At 38.0% G+C, this 22,860-nt stretch overlaps 1 protein-coding gene across 20 annotated transcripts in view; it reads right to left on the reverse strand.

Moving 5' to 3' along the window:
* TNRC6B (trinucleotide repeat containing adaptor 6B) overlaps window positions 1-22,860 on the reverse strand; it is a 141,918-nt gene that overhangs the window by 90,980 nt on the left and 28,078 nt on the right. For 8 of the 20 annotated variants that reach the window (XM_069807163.1, XM_069807159.1, XM_069807162.1 and 5 more), the window contains one exon: window positions 8,087-8,154. The exons of 11 other annotated variants lie outside the window; for them this stretch is intronic. In XM_069807163.1, coding sequence (XP_069663264.1) covers window positions 8,087-8,154 — 68 coding nt within the window. Of the gene's footprint in view, window positions 1-8,086; window positions 8,155-15,703; window positions 15,783-22,860 lie in introns of all 20 variants that reach the window. One more of the 20 variants, XM_069807164.1, reaches the window with a different exon arrangement.

Raw genomic sequence — 22,860 nt, forward strand, 5'->3', positions numbered from 1 at the left:
ACTCTAACATAACATACAACCATTAGACATTTTTTCCCCCTTTTCCTCTTCATCTCCTTGAAAGGAAGAATCAAGCATTCATCTATGTGTACACACAAAAAATACCAAAGACTTGATGAATGTATTTATTCACTGGAGAGACGAAACAGGGAAAAAAGCACTGAGCAGCTTAAATTGGATGCAAAAGGGAAAAAAAAAAGTTTTAGGACTGTAATTCATACACATTATGATGCCACTGACATGTGCTAACCATCCAAAAAGTTAATCCTTAGCAAAACAAAACACGTGGCACTAACTTGGTGCAGAGACTGCAGAAATTTGTCTACATTAAAATATATTTTTACATTAAGAATATAGACTACTAAACGCTACTTTAGACAGGGCTCAAAATTATTAACAGCCCTTCAATGATTTTGTTTGCTGTTCTTTAAGTCTGTTATCTCACTCCCATGTAAGATGTCATCCAACAGTTGCCATCTAAATAGCAATGAAATGCTGAAAAGAGAGCAATGTCCAGCCATCCATATAAACGATACATCAGAGCACAGTTACCTCAGGCAGCTCCCGAGGAAGTGGCAGCTTGGGAGAGGGAACAGCCACCAATCAACCAGACCTAAAAAAAGAATTCTTGGACAATGAACTTGAGATGTCAATAGAGTGTCTAGTAGATAGCTAGCTTCCTGGAAAGGGGCTAGAGGTCAGGAGATGGAGGGGGCAGTGGTGTCTGAAATAAAGAGGCTCTGGGATTTTAGGAATTTGGTCAGTATGCAAATGCTCTCTCCTTCAAAGTAGAGTAAGCTCTTTAAGACAGCGGTAAATCAGAATACCCTCCTTTTTGCTAGCAATCAGAATTACTACTAACTAGTAATTAGAGAAACCAATGGTATCAAGGATAATATGTGATGCTACTCTGGTTATTTTGCAATACCATATTTATAAAGCAAGCATGCTGGAATGGAAAACATACTTTTGTCTTGTTTTGGAAAGACAATAAATGTAAAGAAGTTTCTTGATCAGATGAGACTGCAAATTCAGAAGCAGGCTTTGTGCACTTCCTACGCAGGACAAACAGATCTTGGCAGGGTGGGGGGAGAGAGTAGAACCCAAACAAACTAGCCTGTTCTTACCACAAGATATCTAGAAGAAAGCACTATAAAATCCTAGGGAAAAGAAGCGCCAAAGTATTCACACTTAGAATGTGCGCTGTCCACAAATCTTTTCCTCTCTCAATATTCAGCAGCATTGTAGGTTAAACACATTGGGATAGTAAGTGGGAACTTAACTTCCACAGTTGACTTTTTTCTGTGCAATCTCCCATAGCTCCCCCCCCCCCCCCCAAAGTCATCTGGCTTCTGGTTTTCCGCATATTGAGAAAATACTTGCAAAACAACAGTATGCTAATGGTGTAGGTTAGCTGAGGTACATGGAAAGCCTGTATCTGTTCATGACAAAACAAAATATACAGTGCTATATGCTTTGCTACCTCCTAATTTATGGTTTGAAAGTGGGAAAAAAAAAAATCACTGAGGTGGTGAAATGGGGAATCTTAAAAACCATGAAATGACAACCAGAAATATTTTCAAGACTAACTTGCAGAAGTGAATGCCTAGTTTTAAATTATTTTTGCTTAGAATACTCAGTTTTCCTGTGTGTAACACCTCTAATAAGTACAAAAATTTCAAAAGATTTAAGTACAATATTAAACTGGTAAAATATGGAAGAGAACTGATGGAACTTTTGGCATTTTAAAGTGCTTAAGTATAAATTCTGCATATTTTTGTTACATTGTTTGGAAGTACTGTATTGTAAGGGGTGCAAGCCAGCTTTTGCAACATTATTGACTTACCAGTCTTATGGCTGAAACACAGCTGCCTCTACAGATAACAGAATTCACTGCTGTCTCATCCATTTCTACCCACTCAGTTGCACAACAAAGGGCAATTCTTTTCTCTATGCCTCAGGGCCCCCTTATATACACAGGTAGAGTTGCCTTCAAATGCAAACTTGTCCTGTCACTCACTCCACTGCAGGGAGTAAAAAGACATCTACAATATGAAGGTGATGAAAACATTTCTCAAACCTTAGTTGGACCCATTTTCATCTTAAGTTATAGTCTAATGGTCTTGCGCCCTCAAATATCCTTTCAAATCTCCAAGGACACAAAAGAAAAAAATTTTTCAAAGTTAGAACCCTCCTACTCAGATGCCAATACCAGAGCTAGCCTGAATTAATCACTGGGACTGAAGCACATTCTGACATACTGACAGAACTGCAATACCCCATGACAAAAGCATCTGGTATGGCCACTACAGACATAGCACATGTCTCTGTGGTGGCTTGTTAGGATGTTGGACAGAGGACTTTGGTGTTTGGGGACATTTCTCTAATGGGCTACTTATTCTACACACACGTAGAACAATCAGCAATGAAAAATCAGTTACGCCTTTACTTTTGAACATAATTGTTGATGTTTTCAAGGAAAGACATAACTTGCCAAGAATTTCAACAGAATTTAGGTACCCCAAATCTGAGTTGATAATCTGAATTAGGATTTGGAGGCTACTTTGAAAATCTCAGCATGAATCTTCGGGAAAAAAACCCTTCTGCTTAGGTTGGTACTGTCAGTAAATTAAAAACAGTGCAATGATACTCAAGACAAATCTCAATACCTTCTGTAATATAGAATGTCCTTTAAAACATCAAACAAAAGCCCTGTTATGCAAGCATTTAGCTAACTGTTTACTTTAAATTTGGTAAGAACAGTGTTTTATGCTGCAGGGACAGAAGCTATGGCTAGGGTCCTTCATGGGATTTTAACATTAAAGAAACCCTTTAAAAGAATACAGTAGTACTTCATAACAATGACTGGCATCCTCAACAACCAAAGCAGACATCTTCAGGATATACCACTGCAGCCTTTTTAGTCTTCAGCAACACTATGAAAGAGTAAGATTGGTTGTTTTATGCCACTGTGGCAGTGATATTTACACGTGCACCCAATATTGGCAGGCTGCTGAAAACAAAGGAAGACTGGTCTGTTAACTGGACTCTTAATTTGAAGTACAAAGAAAGGCTCATAGAGCTTGTTTCACTTAGTTTTAAAATGACAAAACTAAACAGGGTGGGGGTGGAGACAGGGGGATAATTCTGCTGTGTAAGCAAACATAGAAGTAAGTTTTAATGAAGACTGAGCCAGACTTTCACACATGCACACTGAAGACAAAAGGCAATGGACATAAATTGCAACAAGGGAAAGTCTTACTGAATATTAGGAAATTTTCTTCCCTGTGAGGGTGATCAACATTGCAACAGATTGCCCAGAAAGGCTCTAGAATAATCCTAAGAAGCCTGACACAACTTAAAAGTTAGACCTAACCTTCAAATCTGGCCCTCCTTTGAGCATGGGATTGGATGAGATGACTTTCAGAAGTTCTTTCCAACTTGGATTATTTTATTAGTCTATGATTCCTGTTTCCAGCTTAGACCATCTCAGCTACTACTTTCTTTTAATTGTGTCACACAAATCCAGGAAGACACTGAATATTCCTGCCGAAATGTCAAAGAATAATGTAAGAGAACATTACCAAATTTAAAACAATTTTGTGATTCTCACTGGTTGCAATCTCTTCCTGGCATTACTGCAATTTTGGAGGGTGCCATTAAAAACTCTTGCATCAGAATCTATACATTAAACTATCAATCCAGAGAAAAGGCTATCCAGTAGGTCTAACCAATGACACTAAATTATGGAAATTATCTTGTTTTGCTTTCTTGCAATATGAATCACTTCCAGATGTACAAATTGCCAAGATAGTTGAAGACTTTTCTCTCCCATTACTACAAAACAGCAGGTGGGGAATAGCTAGCTGAGTTACTTCAGGCAGCAGTAATAGGTTGGCTTACCTTGCTAGTAAACATGAGTATGAACTTGGCTCACTTTTTGTCCAAATAGCTACTGTCAAACAGACTTCTCTGTGTGTCAGTCAGGAATAGTAAAACATTTACATTTTTCTTATAAAAAGGAGTAGTTTTTCATTACACAATCCCTTTCACTAATAGATCAAGATGCTTAAGTTTCTGGTGGTGACAGCAGGGGATAATTTATTAGGCAGAGTTGCTAATTAATACTGCTAGAACTAGGAGCACAACCTCAATTTAAGGACGTCAGTAGTATTTTTTTTTTCTACCCCTAAAGAAGGTACAAAGACAAGCTGCTCTCTGCTCATCAACAGAAGTTTGATTGTTTCTTGCCTGTTAATCTTTGCTCTAGCAGTGAAAAAGTAAAAGCCCTATTACAATTGGTATGGCAGCAAGAAGCTACTGCCATGTAAAATGTAAGTATTTGGGGGGGAGATAATATTTACTCCCTAAGCATGGCAATTCAGGTCAGCCTCTTCATAATGGATGAAAATATGAGACAACACCTCTAACAAAATGTCCACCTGCAATTAAACATAATGATACCGATCTTTCTCCAAACTTTTCCTTTGGGAGGGAGGGAGAGGGGTTTCTTACCAAACATATTAGCCACATAACAAAATGTGGCCAAGTGTAACAAACGAGCATTTATATCAAATACCAGAGAGCTGAGAGGAGGGAGGAATTTAGAGAGTACTTCAAAACTGAGAAGTAACAATTTCTCCATTGGTCCATTGGTCCTCTGCTGGAGTGGAGTAGAAGCACGGTCCAAGACGGCCATTATCAGCTCCAGTAGCCGAGGCAGACTCACTTCTTTTGAAGTGTAGGTTTTAGAGTAAGTAGCAGCCCTCACTGCTGCACAACCATGACAGTTTTGTGACACATGCATCATCTACAGTTCAATCAAAAAAATCTTAAGATGCTGCAACTTTAGTACAGTAAGTCTGCCCGAAGGAACTGTTTGGTACAGCAAAAGAAAGGTTTGTGAGACTGAAGCAGGTTTTGTTTTGTTTGGTTTTTTTTTAATACTAGAAGGTACTCTTGCAATGCCAAGTTTTTATCCCGGAGTCAAACTGAGTTGAAATACTCTGTTGCATTTCAGAAATGAAGTGCCAGAAGTCATCCATGGATGCTGGCTCCTTGTAATCCATTATGAAGCTGTTACTTTAGCAAAGGAAATTTCACATGAAACTGGGGCTAGGTAAGAACTACTGCTTCCATTGAAAGTCTCTCAGAAGTAAAAAGATACTTCTGGGACTTTGAGTCCCTTGGAATGCCAGTTAAATATTAAGAAATTGCTGGGCTTGCCTAGGAGACTTGCAGATTGCTCCAGCACTCCAGTGCAAGTTAGCCTCCTCGCAGGTCAGTTGCTGAAACTGTATCTTCTGCATGCTTACTTCCTCAACAATCTAAGTACAGAGTTACCCAGATCAGGCTGCCTATGAAAGGTGATTAAATTAACATGGCCAACTTTTCAGGAAAGCAAATTAGAAGCACTCAAAAAAAAATAATCCCATCTGCATAGCTGTAGAGGCAGTAAACTCTAAGAAAGTCTGAAGAACAGCTGGAAAGGTGAGGAAGCATCTTCAGCTAGTGCAGCTATTTCCATAGTGAATGCCTGATTCTCCACTCAAATTTCTGATCTACTTTTCATTAACAAGCTCCAATTTTGTTTCAACCAGCTAGGAGGACAACAGTAAACACAGAATCACAGAATCATTGCAGATGGAAGGGATCTCTGAGATCATCAATCCCACCTTTTTGCTCAAAGTACAGTTAACTACAGCAGGCTGCTCGGGGTTGTGTCCAGCTGGGTTTTAAATATCGTACAGGATGAAGAAGGCACACCCTTTCGGGACAACCTGTTCCAAAGGTCTGACCACATTTCACAAGAGAAAAAAAAACAAAAAAAACCCCAAAAACCCCAAAACACCCACAACTTTTTTTTCCCTTATGTTTTTGTGGAGTTTCCTGTATTTCAGTTTATGCCCATTGCCTCTTCACCAGGCACCGCTGTGAAGAGTTTGGTTCAGCCTTCCTTAGTCCCCTCGTCAGGTATCTCTATACACATTGGTAAGATCCTCCCCCAAGTCTTCTCATCTCAAGCCTAAACAGTCCCACCTCTCAGCTTCTCCTCCTATGTGAGATGCTCTAGTCCCTCCCTGTGGCCCTTCGCTAGATCCACTCCAGGATGTCCAGCTAATCCCTAATACAAGTAAGTAATAATACTAAGAGGCAATTTCAGATTTTTTTTCTTTTCTTTTGAGATCTACAGCAATAGATTTGAAATCAGTGCAGCTTTTTGGAGTCACTTAATTAAATTACTGATCCTTTGTGCGATTATTATTTGTTTCTCTCAGATGCCAGATCAACGTCACTTACAGCAAGAGGTAAGCTCTACCAAGGCAGACAATTATGTTACGTAGTTGAAAATTTGAAATTGTGGATAGAAAAAGATTCAAGTGATTGACTGAAATTTAAGAGTGATACCCACAATAGAATTTTGCTGGCATTATGCTACAGTTGCACAAAACAAGTATCTTCATCTCTTAGTTGCATTACCAAAATTGCACCTTTAGACTTTTATCAAGATATTAACAACAACATTATTAGGAATGATACTCCTTAGGGCAAGATCTGTATGACAAGATCCCAGATGCCACCTGAACCTAAATTTGTTAGTTAAAAAAAATAAAAATCCTGCATATCACTAACCTCATATTCTTTTTCTAATAACCACAGTTTTGGAGAAGAGAGAGATACTGTTGTAAGGCACTTGAAAAAGCTCTAATTAGAAATCAGGTCAACTGTAAAGTAATTCTAGCTTCCACTTGCACCTAAAATAAGACAGCAAACACAAGGCTGTAAGTCCAATACAACATCCCTCGTATTATTCACTACAATAATGTGTTTCATTATACTACTAGATATCTAAAGAAACAATTCAGAAGATCAGAAATCTACTTTTTCTTTCTGCACTGATTTTTCTTCTGGAACTTTCTGAATGTTTCTACTTCAACAAGCTTTGTATCTCTTGGTTCCACAGTAAGTTGGGCAGTCTGAACAGAAAGAAATAGCAGCAATTACTTTGAGAAGTTTGGCTCACTTCCATGATGGAAAGAATGTGCATGTTCAGCACTAGAACTTCCCTGAACTCATCTTGGCTACCTCAGAAACAGTTTCTCACTGTCGCAGAGGCAGTGGACTTGCAGTTGCTAGCTTATCTAGAAGGCAAGGAAGACCTTCACCCCAAGTCAAACCCCAGCCCTTTTGCAACAAGTGTACTGCTGATCAATGAGAACTTCCTCCTCCTCGTGAGGAGATGCCCAATTAGGCATACCGGAAAAAAAGAAAGAAAAAAAAAAAAAAGAAAAGAGTTCTGTGCTATGGATTTCCCAAAGACCGTCTTCTTGCTCCAAAAGGCAGGTCAGGAAAAAAAAACCTTAATTATGATCTCAAAATTGAATTACCATTGCATTAACTAAAGAAAAGAATATGGAAGACAACCATCACTGCAATACTTCTAGGACAAGGCTCTCTTCTTCCCATCTGAACAAAAACCCAGGGAAAAAAACCCCAACCATTACTGGATTTCAGTTTGAAGTCATATGAAAAAGCCTTTTGCTAATGGAAATCTGTCATTTTCTTCTCTGCTCAAGCTTTTTTCCCCTGAAGCACTGCGTACCAGCATCTTAAATTGTTCGTCCTTGAAAGAGCATTTTGTTTACAATTTCTATTCCTTCACTAAAATGCATTCTAAAGAAGTAAGGCTCGTATTTCAAAGAGGAGCAATCTACCATATGCACACCAAAAGGAAGGCCCTAGTTTTATCGTATTTCACATTATTTCAGTGAAGAGCTGTATAAAAACTTAATGTACAAACTCACTACCTTGCTGCTAAGCTTCCAGAATGATTATCGCTTTTACAACAACTTCTGATTTACCTTCTGAAATTGCAATGCATATTTCTATGCTTTTAAATTTAAGGCAAGTCAACATCCTGCCTTTTTTTTTTTTTTTCAGCCACCATCCACTATTATATATGGGTATTTAAGGAACCAAAAGGGTGAGCACCAAACGAACAACCAATGCTCCCAGCACATTTAAACAAGAGTGCTTCACACCATTTACTATGGTAAGGCCCTTTTTAAATAAACGTGTGACTCACTGTTTGTTTTCTTCACCAGGAGGTGGAGTCTTGCCATGCCCCTCCATTACAAAATCCTCATGTTCCATCTGCAAAGGCAAGCATTGCAGGTCAGAAATCGGTGGAGCAAAACGCACATCACCTAAAGTGGCCCTTTTCCATACGCAACAACTTAAGACAGCCACTTTATCACAGTGGCTGGTCCAGAACAGATCATGTAGTTTCTTAGCAACATATGTACATCTCCAACCCCATCACTATGGTATCATTTTATAGCACAATTTTCAGAAAATCTTACAAGGGAAAAAGAATAATTTAATGGCTATAGCAGAAGACTAACACTCAGGTTATCTAGGTTCTAAGTTTTGCTCTGTTATGGACTTCCTTTGTCATTCTGAAAAAGTATGGCTTCTGCCACTTCTTCCTTACATATAAAGCAGGAATTAAAAACGTCTACCAACATGTCTGCAGAAAAATCAGAATTTTCAAAGAAACTTATTAACCACAGACAGAAACTGCTGTGAAAGCAGAGTACTTCTTGTGAAAAATAACTTTTATATGAAAAAGAGACTTTCACTGCACACGCGTAGCTTAGTTAGCAGGGTAAAAGAGGCCTAAGGGAACCTCAAATAGAGGCTGTTCCAATGACAACATAAGGTAGGCATTTCCTTTGGCTCACATGTTAAAAGATTCCAAGGGCACTAAGGAAGTTTTCTGTTTAATTGTTTGCTTTTAAAATACAGTTTTAGCATATATTTTCAGTAATTTCTTTGGCCAGAAAGAATAATTACATTATATTTGATCATTAATTAATTACGCACTCTTCATTTAATTACTTCATTCCGGCAGAATTTCTTGCACAGGTAGCAAAATATTCTTCTCTTTATACAAAAATTCAACACATGCACTTAGTATTTTATATAAACATCCAGATATACAGTTAGCAATGCTCTACTTCATATGAAGCCAGCGAACAGGCCACACTGCAATATTCAGTAAGCCATACAACAAAGCAACTAAATCATAATCACACACAAATCCATGATCCGCTACATTAAACCGGAAAGAAGAGAGAAGTACTAATCAGTCAGTAAAGATAACATGGTTTAGTTAGTCTTTGAAGGAACAAAAAAACCAACCCCAAATTAAACCAAGCGGCCACTTTCCTTTGTGGCCCTACCCTCCCCCTAGAAGAGTCAAGTTCAGTCATTTGTACCTTGATCCTGTTGACAGGTCAAAAATACTGACAAAAAAACATTATCTGCATATTGACATCTAACAAGGATAACGGAAATTACGTTATTTGCCTGCACAGGCACAGCCCTAAGCAAAACCACAAATGAACTGGGAAACTGATGAACTATAAGGTGGCAATGACATCCAGAACACAGATAGTCAGTCAAATACATGTAAGGTAGTTTCACATTTGTAAACATGTACCCATGTGACCCATGGTCAAAACAGTACTTTCATCTAAAAGCAATGTTTGAAAGCAAGAAAATTTTGCATTAGTTTTGTAAATAACTCATACTTTTATCCATGTATTCCTACCATATCAGGCACACCGAAACCTATTTGTACCTCAGTCTGTATCTGATTCTCGAGAGCTCTAATATCTGGACTCAAAACTATCTAGCAGAAGAGAAAGGTATTCATTCCACTAATTCTGTTGTTGCAGATGTTAAAACACAAGTGTGACAACTGGTAGAATAGCTACAGATTTGTGGCTAAACGCAAAACAGCATGGTTCTGTGAGTGCAGGTAAGTGTTTAAGAGTCACTCTTACACAACCTGAGATCAGGAGGTATTTTAGCCTGTTGCTGGTATGAGACAAGTACAATTCATATGAATGGTAAGCAGGGGGACAGTTTGTGGCCAGTACTGAGAAGAAAGATGAAATACAGCCTTTGGGAGTAAAGCAGCACTACATACAGCATATATAGGGCTAAACTAACAAGATTCCCATATAAAATAGAAATTCAATTTAATGAAGCTGTAGAAAAGGAGAGATCAAAGAACTTGGGTATAAAATGTGAATGATTTTAAAACCAACAAAAACTTAGAAAGGAATGGGAAATTATTTTATTAGATCATAAACAAGAACTTTGAATGAGAACTGGAACATCTAGTAGACCACCACCAGGACAAGGCAATTGCTGAAGTACTGCCAATAAAACTGTTGCTTTAATATGAATTTTATATGAAGAATGCTAGTGTCACAGGTGTTCCAGACACATTATCATCTAGCATGCATATCTATCAAAATTGCCATTTCAAAGAGAAGTGGACAAATAATTAAGAACAAGTCGCCTGAGCTAGAAACAAGATTGTAGGTCCAGGCACAATCTGTTTTAAAGCAACTAGAAAATCTCATCTACTTTAAGAAATGTTAATCAGCTTGCTCTACTTCAGACAGTTAGCAGAAGTATCTGAAATGACTAAAATCTGTATTATAAAAAACTGAAGACGACATGGTACAATCATGTCAGCACTGGAAAAAGAGAGCCAGGCTTCATGTAACTTAGAGAAAGGCAATGACACAGTTTCTCAGGAGAAGTTCATCAAGAAAATTAGTCACAGAGTGAGAAAGTACTCATGAACATGGAAACTGTTCAATACACAAAATAAATATTAATCAGTAGGTCTTCACTGATTAAAAAAGCTAATAATAAAATGCATCAAGACACGAAAAAAGGACATGGGAACTCCAAGAAATTGAGTATTAGTGAACTAGAAAAAAAAAAGTCTCTTTTTTAGAATGGATGAACAACTTGACTGATAGGAAACTGCTGGCTGGTCAGGCTCAGAGGACAATGGTCACTGCATCGATACCAGCCTCCAGCTCCTGGGGTGCTGCAGGGCTCTACCCTAGGACAAGTCCATTAAACAACTTTGCCAATGACTCGAAGGGCTGGTAGGGTATACTTTGGTCAGAATTTTAAGATAATACTTAACTGGGGTGAAGAGGTTCAGTCAGCATGTCCAAGGGCAGGGCTGCCGTTCAGGTGGACCTAGACAGGCTGGAGGAATGGACCCAACAGGAACTTTATGAATTCAGACAGGACAAACACAAAGCCCTGCACCTGAGGGGCCCTGGCAACTATACAGGTTGGAGACTGACCAGGGAGCAGTTCTGTGGAAAAGGTCTTGGCACACAGCAAGCTGATCATGAGCCAGCAGTGTGCCCTGGCAGGAAAGGTCAGCAGCATCCCTGGCTTTATTAAGAAGAGCCTTGCCAGTAGATGAGGGAACCAATTATCGCCTCTACTCGGGGCTTATTATTCCGGATATGGTCTAATACACCTCGTTTTGAGTCCCCCAGTACAAGAAATACATCCATAAAGTGGATGCAGTAGGGCACCAAGATGCTCAGGGAGCCAGAGCACTTGCCCTGTGAGGAGAGGCTGAGGGAGCTGGGCTTGTTCAGCCGGGAGAAGAGACGGCTTTGGGGAGACCCAACAGCAGCTGGTCTGTATCCACAAGGAGGTCAGCAAGGAGTCAGGCTTACCACAGTGGTGTATAGTGACAGGACAAGAAGCAATAAGCATAAGCTGAAACAACTCCAGACTGGATATAAGGTGACTCATCTTCATCATGAGGACAGTCAAGCACTGGAACAGATAGCGCAGAGAAATTTTGTAGCCTCCTTGCTTCAAGGTTTCCAAGGCCAGACTGGATATAATCCCTCCTAACGTGGTCTGACCTCATAGCTGACCCTGCTTTGAGCAAGAGGTCAAACTAGAGACCTCATGAGGTCTCTTCCAACCTCAATTTCCCACCAATCCTATGAACACAAGAACAGAATCAGTTGAATGTCAAGAGGTAATATACAGGAGAAAAAAAAAACCCTATCAAATGCCCAATCCAGAAAGAACCTGCACTTCAGTGTGGAAAGGTCTAAGAAAAATATCTTAGAAGGTTACATAATAAAAAAAAAATAAAAACACCACCACCTAGAAAAACTAAATAATCCCAAATAGTAATACAGAAAGAAATACTGAAATGACTGGAGCAGAACCATGGTATGTCCTCTTTTAGAATACTGTCTATGACTACAGACAGTGAAGGCTCACAACCCCTCCGCAACACTTTAAAATGTGAAAGCTCAGAATAAAGAAAGGTCTGAGGCAGAGAGAAGATTTTTACATTAATAAAATCCAACATTTGGGCTGCAGATCTCCCTCAACACAAGATGACACGTGACCAAGACATACACAAAAAAAGCTGTTTGACAATGTTGTAACAAGTATCACCCCTTTGCTACCACAATATAAATAAAACCTAGCCCACTCACAAAAAAACCAACATAAGTGCATATACAGTTATTTGGAAAATATACTTCCAAGCAGACAAAAAAATTACTCATTACACAGACATAAATTGCAACACTGAATTTCACAAGTCCTTTTGGATTTTATGTTTATATATCTATATGTATGAAGATTTATTTGTGTATTAGAGGATTACAAAACAATAGCAATACAAGCTTTTATGTTTCTGGCAATGAGATCATTTTTACAAAGTGAAAGGGGAAGTTACATATGTAAGATCATTCCACGGGCCTGATGCAGTGCAGCAGTTTTTGCATCCCTCTTTGCAGAGCCTTGCCTCTAATTTTCTTTTGCTTGCTGCATATGTTAAACAATTTCATGATCAGTGATTTATATTTTTCGCTTTGAAATTTGCAGTTTTTAGAATTTTTGCTAGAAAATGCTACACCATTTATTTAGTGTTTTAAAAATTCTAGAATAAGCTTATAAAGTAATATCCATTTCCAGCTTTCCCTGACACTTAAAAGTCACTTTACTGGGTAGTTCATCTTACTTCAAAGAGATATCTGACAAACAGCCTTCTGAAAACAATTAATAAGCAAACTGCCCCAGTAAAATTCCACAGACATTTTTTATGTTTTCCTAAAATTAGTTCTTAGGCCCAGCTATCTATTCATTAGAGTTATTTTTGAGATCCAAAAAAAAGTACTTGAAAATCAAAACATTTAGGTCTTATTTTCCCAATGACAATAGTAACATCCCATTGCAGGAAAGATGAGAACATGACATTTTAAGTTTTTGATTAAGTAACTACCTGAGGATGAACTGAAGAGAGGAACAGCACATAACAGCCACAGTTAGCTGAAAATATTCTTCTTTTTCTCCTCCACCCACAGTTCTTACAAAATTCCTATGCACATTTCTTCCCCACAAGTCTCTCAGTTTCTCTTCACTCTATCATCACTGTATCACATTCAACACTCTCTTAGTCTTCTTTTTAAGGAAGCTGGAGCCCAGAGTCCTCACTAAGTTTCAGCCATACACAGTATACAAGAACCACAGCAGATCTGGTTAACTGCAAACGTTCTGAAAAGGCATATTCTAAGTCTTTCATCTCTCTTGACTTACACCATACGTAGGAAATGGAGTTGTCCTAAGTATGTAGAAAAAGAGTAGAAGGCAGAGTTAAGACAAAACTCTTGTACCTATTGTATTCCTCCCAAGGAAAGAAGAAAAAGTGGAATGGCAGAGCATCTGAGACACTTCAGTTTCTGTTAAAAGGACTGCAGAGGGAGCCACTGATTCCCAGAGCAGGAATCAAAGGAAGCGCACTCCACACCTGTTTCTCCTGGCAAGCGATGGAGAAGACTTCAAGATTCTGGCAGCTGGAGGCAGGAACCAGAAATAGACTCTTAAACAGCAGGGGGAAGTCAATAGAAAACTTGCATTTTTTTAAAAAAAGCAACTGCAAGTTGTTGAACTCCATATTTTATTATTTCAAAGCTTTTTTTCCTTAAAAAGCCAGGCACCTGTGAACATCCAAATGTTAACAAAAGTTTATACATTGAATGTTCTTAATAATAAAAGACAAATCGTTTTATGTAAGTTTAAAAAAAGCTATTCACAATTAAGACACTCAATACTTAGTTTTCAGAAAATGAAATACACCAGAAGGAGCTTAGACATAAGAAACACTTCCCCCCCCCCCCCCCCCGACGTGCAACACCTGTTACTACAGTTTCATACTACTCTTTCTAAAAATATCTTCAATGAGACCCGAATGGATTTGATTACCGAGTAAACCTAATCTGGAGTTCCTAGATAAAGTCAGCCACACTTTGAAGGGCCAGAAAGTTTCAAGGGCAAAAGCCTCATCTTTCCTGAATCCTGATGTCAGAAAGCACATTTTCCTAACAAGATTCGACACCTTTATTAGGTAACCTAGCCCACCAAAACTGAACTGAGCGCAAGAGAAACCAAGAATTTTCTCAGGAAGAAAGGTAGATGCTTGTAAGAAATCCTATACCTATTATGAAAAGCTATTAATTTTAAACAGTATTTTGTCTTTTCGTCTTCACCAGTTAGAGAAACATACTAATGCAGCTTCACCAGAGTGCCACTGTCACTACCTTTTCCCACTCGTTCCATAGTTCCTTTTCATAGCTGTGACTTATTTTTTTATTTTCTATTTAATAAAAAAGACTGCAACCAGCCACCTGACTGAACAGGAGATGAAGACTCAAGGTTTTGGGTTTTTTGTCAGGGTTTTTTTGTTTGGTTTTTTTTTGTTTGTTTGTTTTATTCACTAGCATCTCAAGCACACATGAACTGAAAACCTTATCTGGCATACAACTAGACTCTGGTGAGGACCAGCCAAGGTCAAAAGCTGCTTTCTGCAGGTTGTGGCAATTTAATTCCAGTGCTTTACCTGCTGATTTTAACACAGCCTACTGCAGGCCCATCTTAAAACTGATAAATTTGGTGTTTTGTCACAGCTGCTGCTTTAACACCAGTGTACCTTCCCAATCATCAGCACCAACTGCGCTACTGTAAACAGGCCATCAGCATTTCCTTTGTCTCACTAATACTTGCTGTAAGTAGAATTACACAACGTAATCATTAAAATCCAAGCAATTAGTCACTAGTCACTACTGCTAACTGTGGTGGAAGCCCTGTAAAATGCCAAGCAGTTAGAAGAACTTGTCAGAAATCTCAGAGACAATTTGAGGTCTAACAGAAATGTAATCACTACTACAAATGAAAGGGAAGCCGAGTCACCTCTCTGCCTGGCTTTACTGTAAGCACTTTGGACAAACTGCATCAGGGAAAATTTTACTTATTAGCAACAGATTAATTAAATCTTTAATTTAACTTCTTTTAACAAAAATCAATGCAATTTAGCTGCAAACACTTTAATAATTTTCTTAGGAACAAATCAGTGTTAAGCTAGCATCTCAAAATATGCACAGAATAGCACAAATTGGTTAGCAAAATTAGTCCCCAAATATCCTTTCTAGGTAAAACCTTAATTTCAGTACACAGATGAAAGCATTAAAAACACCACTTTAGAAATAGTGATTTAACCTTAAAAGAAAGAAAATAATAGAAAAAACAGCTCCTAAAATGAAAAGGAGCAAAGTATTTTTCTGAACCACACAGAGGAGAGTCTTAGAGACAAGATATGCATGAAAATTTATCTGAATTTTGTCTCTTTCAGGATTTTGTTGTATTGTACAGCATTGTGATGTTACTAAATTTTCACTTGAACCTACTTCTACCTCCCCCCCCCCCCCAATTTTGCGAAAGTGCATTCTCAATATAGAAAAAATACCAATACAAGATGTGAACAATCTCCTAGCCTACTCACTATTTTCTTGAAGTTTCTCATCGGCATCTAGATTGAGCATTTCAATGTTATTACCATCACGCAGTCCTAACTGGTTTTCCTGTTAGTAAAAAGAGAAGTTAAAACTTACTAACGCAATCCTACTGCTAAATCACATACCACATTTGGTACTCCCTGCTAATCTTTTTGAATGCTTACACACTTAAACTGCATAAAACTACTTTTTAAAATCACTAATCTAATACCTGTGTTTGGTATCACAGCCTAATGGTACTTTAACTCCTGACTCAATGAAATGTTACAACATTAGCTATAAATGCCAACACATTAACATATACATACCATCATTAAAATGTGCATCATCCTTATAGAACAATAGGACATTATCAATGGCAGGTCAACTGATCATTAAGAATAAAGAAATTTTGTAACTCAGGATATGTAATTTACATTTCACCTAAATAAGCACCAAACCTGCAGCAGTGGTTAGAACATCAGAAGTTTTGCTTCTACCTCCAACTGTCACTAATTAATCACCTGCACTTGCAGAAATAACCTATGGCCCACTTCCTATGTAAATTTTAAAATGTTTATGTTATCTGATATTCTGTGAAATACCCAGCAGCTTAAAACAAATAGTTTTATCAATATCATGAAAACAACAGTCACACTTTGGGAATGCTAAGAAGGTCAGGACCCTAACTGTATTTCACACTGTAGAGATAAGAAAGTTTACTTAATTAAAAAAATATTTTTTTAAATGCCTTACTTAGCTGCAAAGTATTTCCAATATAACAGCTCATCAATATATATAATAATTCATCTGAATCTTGCTCTCAAGGCAATTTGAACTACCCTAGTTGTTTGCAGCAAGATACTGTTTTGCCAGTAACACCTTCAACCACCAAAGATGTTTAAGTCACTCAAGTTATGGTATGACAGGATATCTAGAAATGCCATTTGAAAACTTCAACTCTGAAGCTGCGAAGGCAGCTTTGAATAATAGTTCAGCAATCTCAAGACCCCAAAATGCACAAGGCATTCAAATGTAAGCAAAAGTGCTCTCCTTTTCCTGCACAACAGTTGACAATGCACTCCATTTCTTAGGGTGTTCTGTACATACATAGTATGGATCCCAGAAAAATCTTAATTTAGTAAGACATGAGCAATTCTCATCTTTTATTTAACTAACTTTCTCTATTATTCTTCAGCTAAAGACCATTAGCATTTCACAAGCCATGAGTTCTTGCTAATTTCTGCAACTCTGAAAAAACCTTTTACACTTCTATAACAAATATTTTACATTTTCCATTTAGGGGAAAAATCTGACCCAAAAGCCCTTGAACAGTTCACCCCCCACCACTCCTTTGAGCAGCCACTCCTATGCAGCCCAATGGCTATTTAGCCAACTCGTTTTACAGTTAATTTACTATTTATGGGGCAGACACACATGAACAAGTTATAGCATTTTAAACTGACATCTGTAAGTAGCTGATATTTTGATACACATTGTTAACCACCCTGACAGAGATAAGAAGACATGTTAACTGCTCTCTTCCACTTAGATTTGGAAAGCTAGATGATGTATTGCACAAAAGGACAACAGGCGCAAACAATGAAAAGAATTTTTAATGGCTCAAGAAAGCAGATGATAATCAGAATTACTGAAAACTAAATTACACTTTTGCACTACACATTCAATCACCTTCACTGCCACGAATATTGTTTTCTGCTGTTTGTTACGAGTGACTGAAAGTGACAAAAACCAGGCACACATAAAAAGTGCTGAAATTACTCTGCCTTAAGAGATCTGATCAGACAGGCAAGGAAGAGAAAGAACTAACTTTCTTTTCTGTGTTCACGGAAATCTATTGTGTGGATTCTAAACACATAGAAACTGCCAGTGGCCCAGAAAGTTCCTGAGCAACGAACAGATGAAGGCTGAGAGCAATTCTGTTATAAGTATATACTAACCCTGCTTGAAGCCTGTCTTAGGCATCCACTTTTGACCACCATCAAAAAGGAGAAGGAGTACAGGCTATTCACTCACAGTGTACAGCTACTTTCCAGTTTCTCCGGTTATCAGAATGTAAATCCAAACTCATTTTAGTCACAAGGGAGCCAGTGACAATGCTGCTTGCTTGTATAATTTTTCCAAATTTCTCAGTATTATTAGAATTGTTAGATATCTGACAGACCACCAAACCATTAAAACACCCACTCATCTCTGGGACAGAACCTAGACTTTTCTTGCTTGCATACATTACAAGCTGCCCTCAAACAAAAAACCTCAAACACCACTGGAATAAGTTATTTCTCCAGGAATCACACATGGAAACTTTCTGTCTGTTGAAAGGTACCAATATGATTTCAGAGTACTCTATAACATTTCTTAGCAACCTAATTCCACACAGGCTTACTGCATCTGTAGACAACTATTATGTTCTCCCTTCTTCATAATACATTGTCTTGTCTACTATCTGAATGTCTCAGTGAACAGACTTTAAACAAGTGACAGGAAATGTTGACATGCTTTTAATGTTGCTTTTACCTTCAGGGGAACTGATATTGCATAATGCCTTTCTGCAGAGTTCAAGTGTCCTTAGCTGTCCACACACTCTCTTATCTACTGTAATGATGAAGACCATCGCTAGTATTTTTAGTGTCAAGAATAAAAAAAAAAAAAAAAAAAAAAAAAAAAGGCCTTCTCCACAAACCCCATATCCACTTCTTCCACACCCGATGAGAGAAGAAAAAATTCTGAGGAACTGAAACAAATTCATACCCATTTAGTTGACAAACTGAAAATGAAATTGTCCTTGTAAGGTCATGCAAATGTATGAAGTCAACAAGACCAGTGAATCTTACACCTTTCAGTGACTCAGCCAAACTAATCGGACTAGAAATGATTTGGAAGGGTAAAGTAAGCTGTTACTGCCTGTGGCTCAAATTTCTCCCAAAATACCTGTCCCCCTCAGTCTGCCACAAGACAGTAAGATTGAAAACATTTATCGATACTTTCACACGTACAGGATTTTGTTTTAAGTGGCTGATTACATAGAAATCCGTCACACTGACATGGACTATAACCACTGCCAACACTGAACGGAAAGAGATCAAAAGACAACATTCTGAAAAGGCAGAAACCCCTCAAATTGTGTGCCAATAAATACACCTGCATGAGAAGAGACACTTTGTAAGGAAAGCCACAAAGCAATGTCCCTGACTGTCTCCAAAATCACAGCAGGACCATACCATGTTAGCTCTTAAATGCAGAGCTGCTTTTTTTAAAAAGTTTTTTTTAAGCAAATATGATTTGCTTTTTTGTCTGTTTTGTGAAGTATTACAAACTGCTGTAATCAACTGAAGAAGAGATGCTATTGATTGAGAAAAAAAAGAGAAAACATTTATGAAAAATAAAGAACCCTTAAAAGAATAGAAAAGGTGACTTTAAACTGAGTTTTATTTAAGAATGAAGCATTTTTTCCTTTAGGAATCAGAGATACACACCTGTTCACTGCAATGACATTCCATGCTATTACATTTCTTCCACATGAACTGTGCATATGAAAAGGCTAGATCAAAGGATTGTATGATGACAGTTCTTACAGGTCTCAGTTTGGCAGATGATGGTCTTTTCCAAGGGACGGAAAAGACAACATTGTATTAACCTTCTCTTTTGTGCTTCAAAAGCACTTCAGGGTATTCTGAGATTAGAAAACAGAGTGTCATATTTCAGTTTGGTATCTGTATTTTAGCAGTCTTCACCAGGAGTTAAGTAGGTTTCAAATGAGTAATCCATCTTGCCTCAGTACACTCACCTGGCAAAATCTCGCACTTGATTCTGAATTTCTTTAAAAATGTCCAAGCAGCTAAGCTGTCAACAGCATTCCTTCACAATAGTTGAAGTAGCACTGTCTGTTTAATTCCACGTTCTTTTTTGCAAAGTCCTCAACAATTTTACCTTGTTTATAACTGCTGTTTTATAACACCAGTAGACCCTGATAACATACTGTACTGGTTTTGGCTGGGATAGAGTTAAGTTCCTACACAGTAGCTGGTGTGAGGTTGTTTTGGATTTGTGCTGAAAACAGTGTTGATAACAGGGATGTGTTAGTAATTGCTGAGCAGTGCTTACACAGCATCAAGGCCATTTCTGCTCCTCATGCTGCCCCGCTAGCAAGGAGGCTGGGGGTGCACACGAAGTTAGGAGGGGACACAGCTGTGACAGCTGACCCCAACTGACCAAAAGGATATTCCGTACCATATGATGTCATGCTTAGTAATAAAACTGAGGTGTGGGTGGGGGGTGGGGGTGGAGGTTGGCAGGGGCTGCTGCCATTGCTCAGAAACTGGCTGGGCATCGGTTGGTTGGTAGTGAGCAATTGTTTTCATTTTGCATCACTTGTTTTTTCTTGGGTTTTACTTTCCTCTCTGTTTTTTTCTTTGCTTTTTTTTTTTTAATTATTAAACTGTCTTTATGTCAACCCATGAGTTTTCTCACTTTTACCCTTCCAATTCTCCCCCCCCCCATCTCACAGGGGCAGAGCGAGCAAGCAGCTGTGTGGTGCTTAGTTGCCGGCTGGAGTTAAACCACATACCGTAATTATAGCTCTTTGCTACAATGCCTTGAAACTTTGAGATTCAAAGTTGTAAGCTCACAAGCAGGGGTTTCCCCCCCCCCCCATAGAAAGGTCCAACTGTGTAGTGTTTTGTAGGAAAGTGTTACCAGGTTCGTTTATTGGCCACAGTGTTCAAGTTCAAGAGAAAAACTAACCCAAAATTTCTGCTCCCCTTGATGGACTACGTTAATTTATTTTTAAAACAAGAGGAGTATGCCATAACATTTTTACAAGCTTTAATAACATGTTGTTAAAAGGGAGGACTACTTTATTAACTTAAGATTTAAAGTAATTTAATTCTTTACTGACAGATTAATGGATTTATTTTTTTTAAATGCACGATATGCAGAGATTTTGGTTTTGAAATTACTCTAAGGAGCAGAAAAACGAAGCTAGCAGAGCATGATGAAGATGACATCAGTTTCTGTTGTGAAAAATAGTCTTTGTGCTCAGACCAGTTCTTAAGGTGCTACCTTTGGCGAGAAGCATAAGTTGTCTCATTAGGCAGAATACCTCTCTATTTCTAAAAGACTTTACAAGATACTTTATACAAAGAGTCTAGGAACTTAGTATAGTTGTAGGTCAGCATTAGAAAGACTAGCCACTCCTACAACTCATGTTCCAGAAAAATGATGGTATCATTGAAGAGAAATGATGGAAGCTCCACAAGTAAACCACCAGCAGACATAAAAAATGAAGAAACTAATACATTCCAAAAATATGAGGAGTAATAAAAAAACCCCAACAAACTACTTTCCAGGACCAAATGGAGAGGCAACAGCCACATGAGTAAACTGAAACCTACTCTGACTTGTCAGGTAGGCACAAGAAAGTACTCTGAGGTTGAAAGTTCACCTCTTTGTAATAAGCCAAAATTTTCAAGAGTAGCAGGGATTCATACTGCAGAGAAACCAAGTCTGAAAGCACCATGTACCAGGCCAGTACTAGACTGGAAAACAGCTTTTTTAAATTACAGTGACAAAGCATTTTGTTCATTTCATTACTGTATAGGCCTTCAGCCCGAATGTTTTAAATTATTTGGTGCCATTTGCAGAGAAACCCAGTTCTGTATCACTAAGTAGTATTATAAGCCCCAGAGATACAGGCATCAAGGTTTTGGATGGTGTGTTAACTACCCAACTAAGATTTTCTTTTCACTACATTAATTCTAAATTCTATACAATGAAAGCACCAGCCTAACTTTTGCATTATTGTCAGCATCAAGCAACATCGACTATCAAAAACTGAGCATAACTTACCCATAAATGCAGTTAATGGAATACTTGTGCTTTTAGGAAAGGTACCTCCTGACTGGCAACACTCCCTCCTAACAATACTTCCTTCTGAATTTTAAGCTTCTGTTTGTAAATATAAAAACACGTAACTTAACAGATCAAATACAAATACTACTCAGGCAGGCTTGTTTCTTTATTCTCAACAGCTACGAAATAAAAGCAATAGCTTAGATACTTGACCAAGTGTCATCTACTTTTCAACCTCTTCATCACCTCTCTGTGAATGCTTCAGGATAAAAAAAAAAGACAAAAAAACAACAAAACCCACCAAAAAAAACCCCAAACCAAAACCCAACCAACCTCACATAGCCAGTACCAACACAGTTCTGAAGACTGATTAAAACAGAAGGCAAATGCTAGTTCACAATTAGACACCAAGAGGCAAGAAAAATAAAAATTAACCAGGATGAGAACAGGCAGGCAATAGTGTAAGGGAAAGGTTCATGCTGACAGGTAAGAACAGGGCGGCAACTTGAAAGGAAATAAAACAAGGATTAACAGGTAACCTCAAGACAGCTTGAGAAGTGGCACTGGACAGTGAGACTGAACAACAGGATAAGCCTTAATGTTCATGTCACTGGTTTTGAAAAAGCCACTGGAGTATGGAAAAGTAGCCTAATTTCTAGACTACCTATTCAGTTCAATAATTATTTCTACAAATACTAATGAAAACTTTGAAGAAAAATATATTTCTTACTTTGAATAAAAATACATAATCTTTCCCCATACTTATTAGGAGTTGAGCATTATAACAAACCCTGTGCAGCCGCATTTTTCATCAAAATTTTGTGTACCTAGATTTTTATCATACAAAACACTAAAAGGGCAGAACTAGCTATTTTTCCTCCTTTCCCTTCTACAACACTGAATCAAAAACACGATTCATAAATACCTTTCTATAAATTACTTAGGTCAAAGTACCTCCCTCCTTGCAAATTATTAGATTTTTACTTTGAAAGATGAAGGCACAACAAGGAGGGGAGGGGAAAATTTTACATTTGACATGAAAATTTTAATTACATTTTTTGAGAAAGAAGTTTGCAACATAAGCTCAAAACTTCTGCCAACGTTGAAAGAAATCTAAGAATACTTCAAATCAGGCATAAAATTTTAGCTTATTCCTGCAATATTTTACAGCACAGGAACAACTGAGAAAGTTTAAATGTTGTCTGTGCAGTAATCCTTAACAGATGGATGAAAACAGCTGAAAAGAAATCAGCCACAAACAAGAAGCTCAGTGCTTGTTGATATTTTCAGAGTA

The sequence above is a fragment of the Haliaeetus albicilla genome, chromosome 19 (genome assembly GCF_947461875.1).
Source record: "Haliaeetus albicilla chromosome 19, bHalAlb1.1, whole genome shotgun sequence".
NCBI classification, from domain to species: domain Eukaryota; kingdom Metazoa; phylum Chordata; class Aves; order Accipitriformes; family Accipitridae; genus Haliaeetus; species Haliaeetus albicilla.